This window comes from Anarrhichthys ocellatus, unplaced genomic scaffold (genome assembly GCF_004355925.1).
Source record: "Anarrhichthys ocellatus isolate YVR2014 unplaced genomic scaffold, GSC_Weel_1.0 scaffold5169, whole genome shotgun sequence".
Classification (NCBI taxonomy): domain Eukaryota; kingdom Metazoa; phylum Chordata; class Actinopteri; order Perciformes; family Anarhichadidae; genus Anarrhichthys; species Anarrhichthys ocellatus.
This window is the reverse complement of record NW_022285143.1, coordinates 1,458-3,693: the sequence shown is the minus strand read 5'-3', so window position 1 is coordinate 3,693 and position 2,236 is coordinate 1,458. Positions and strand designations below refer to the sequence as shown.

Sequence of the window (2,236 nt, the reverse complement as noted above, 5' to 3'; positions counted from 1 at the left end):
GCTTGATTGCAGTTGTTGCTGCTAAGGGTGGCCCAACCAGTTATTAGGTTTAGGGGGCAATCACTTTTTCACACAGGGCCATGTAGGTTTGGATTTTTTTTCCCCCTTAATAATAAAAACCTTCATTTAAAAACTGCATTTTGTGTTTACTTGTGTTATCTTTGTCTAATATTTAAATTTGTTTGATGATCTGAAACATTTAAGTGTGACAAACATGCAAAAAAATAAGAAATCAGGAAGGGGGCAAACACTTTTTCACACAACTGTATATATATATGTGTGTGTGTGTGTGTGTGTGTGTGTGTGTAATTGTTGAGACACTTTCACATTTTCTTTGTTAGAGGTCTTAAGAGGGATCCAAATCAAAACTCATCGCTCAAATAAAATTAATAAAATTATTATTTGTCTATACAAGAAACCATATTATACAAATGTAAAAAAATAATTAAAAAAACTAAAAGCAATCGTATCCTCATTGTGTAGAAATGAATTAAATCATAAATCCAAAGGTAATCAAACCTAAATCACGACTAAATAATCTAATATATCAGAGTATTTTAGTATTGTAATCACTGTTTGACTAATATCCTCGCTCCAATGTAATTAAACCAAAACCCCAAAATAAACATATTTAGTAAACATCAGTAACATGAATTGAAAGAAGCTGAGTTTTTTTATGATGAATATAATGTTAAATGTTTCTACAGATACATTTAAATTAATCTGCCACACATGCCTTAAGTTAATATAAATTCATATGGATTTCACATCCACAAATCATAATGCATGAAATGGAAAACTGTTACTCATATCTAATCACTAAACTCAAAATGGTACCATGCCAAAGTAAAACCAGAATGTTCTCTTTTGTCAATAGTCTGTTTTTATTTCGAAGGAAAACATCGGAACCGGAAATGCCTCTAAGTACACACTTTGGCGTCATGCATGTATCATTGGGAGAAAAAAAGGCGGGCTCAGATGTCTATTATTCTTCAACTACGTCCGCATATATGCTTTAAGTACCTCCGCTCTCCAACTTTATTTCATTAGTTTAACTAACGTAAACCTGACAGGATGAGTGGCCGCGGAAAAGGAGGAAAAGGACTCGGCAAAGGAGGCGCTAAGCGTCACCGTAAAGTGCTCCGTGATAACATCCAGGGCATCACCAAACCCGCGATCCGCCGTCTGGCTCGCCGCGGCGGAGTGAAGCGTATCTCCGGTCTGATCTACGAGGAGACCCGCGGTGTGCTGAAGGTCTTTCTGGAGAACGTGATCCGTGACGCCGTCACGTACACCGAGCACGCTAAGAGGAAGACGGTGACCGCCATGGATGTGGTGTACGCTCTGAAGAGGCAAGGCCGCACTCTGTACGGCTTCGGAGGCTAGAGACCAACGACTGATATCAAGACAACACAACGGCTCTTTTAAGAGCCACCCAACACTCCTAAAGAGCTCTTAACCTGTTTCATCAGAACCGGTGGTGGCTGGTCAATAGAGGGTGTTGGGGCGCATCCCCGCCTTGAGCCACAACAAATAAATTGAATGATTATAAACTACGAATTGTCAATATTTGTGTTTTTGAAATATGGAATCGCCCAGTAATATGTGTAAAAGATAGCTGCGGTAAATATATGCTCTTCCTGCACTTTTCCAGTTGTGTCACATGAAGCAATGTCTGTTTCTTATGTTCAGTTTATAAGCACAGGATCCATTTCTACCGGCGGAATGCGATCGTCTTATTTATGAATTATTTGCGTCTGTACGTTTTGAAATTCAGATTGTGACGTCATTATTAAATAACCCAGAATATGATTATTTTCTCTTAAGTTCTAAAACTTATCAAACCCGACAATCAGGAATGAACAGCCTCACGTGACCGAATGAAATGATGATAAATGATGTAAAAAGTGTTTCGTCTCTATATATATATATGTGTGTGTATTATATACTGCTTTTTTCATGTTGGAATAAAGGTTAAACATTTAACTGTAAAGTAGTAATGCGTGTTTGATACCTTAATGTTTTTGCATTAAATCATTCTGGGATGTTTGCTGAGATTGATTGGATCTGGCACAGCCCTACAGAGAACATGTTCCACCAGACGACACTGGTTAGATCGCTTCCTTTAAATTATACAGAATATGACTTCCTTATTCACTCAATGGAATCAACTTCAGTCAACACTTTCAGAATCAAACTTTTTTTGTTCTAAAATCATTTTTATTTTTATGGTCAA

General features: G+C 37.3%; 1 protein-coding gene across 1 annotated transcript; it reads left to right on the top strand.

The window, feature by feature from the left end:
- Positions 1–1,045: 1,045 nt before the first annotated feature.
- Positions 1,046–1,526, top strand: LOC116379776 (histone H4). The gene has a single exon (XM_031841738.1). The coding sequence runs from the start codon at positions 1,075–1,077 to the stop codon at positions 1,384–1,386; it is 312 nt and encodes a 103-aa protein (XP_031697598.1). The 5' UTR covers positions 1,046–1,074; the 3' UTR covers positions 1,387–1,526.
- The last annotated feature ends 710 nt before the right edge of the window (positions 1,527–2,236 follow it).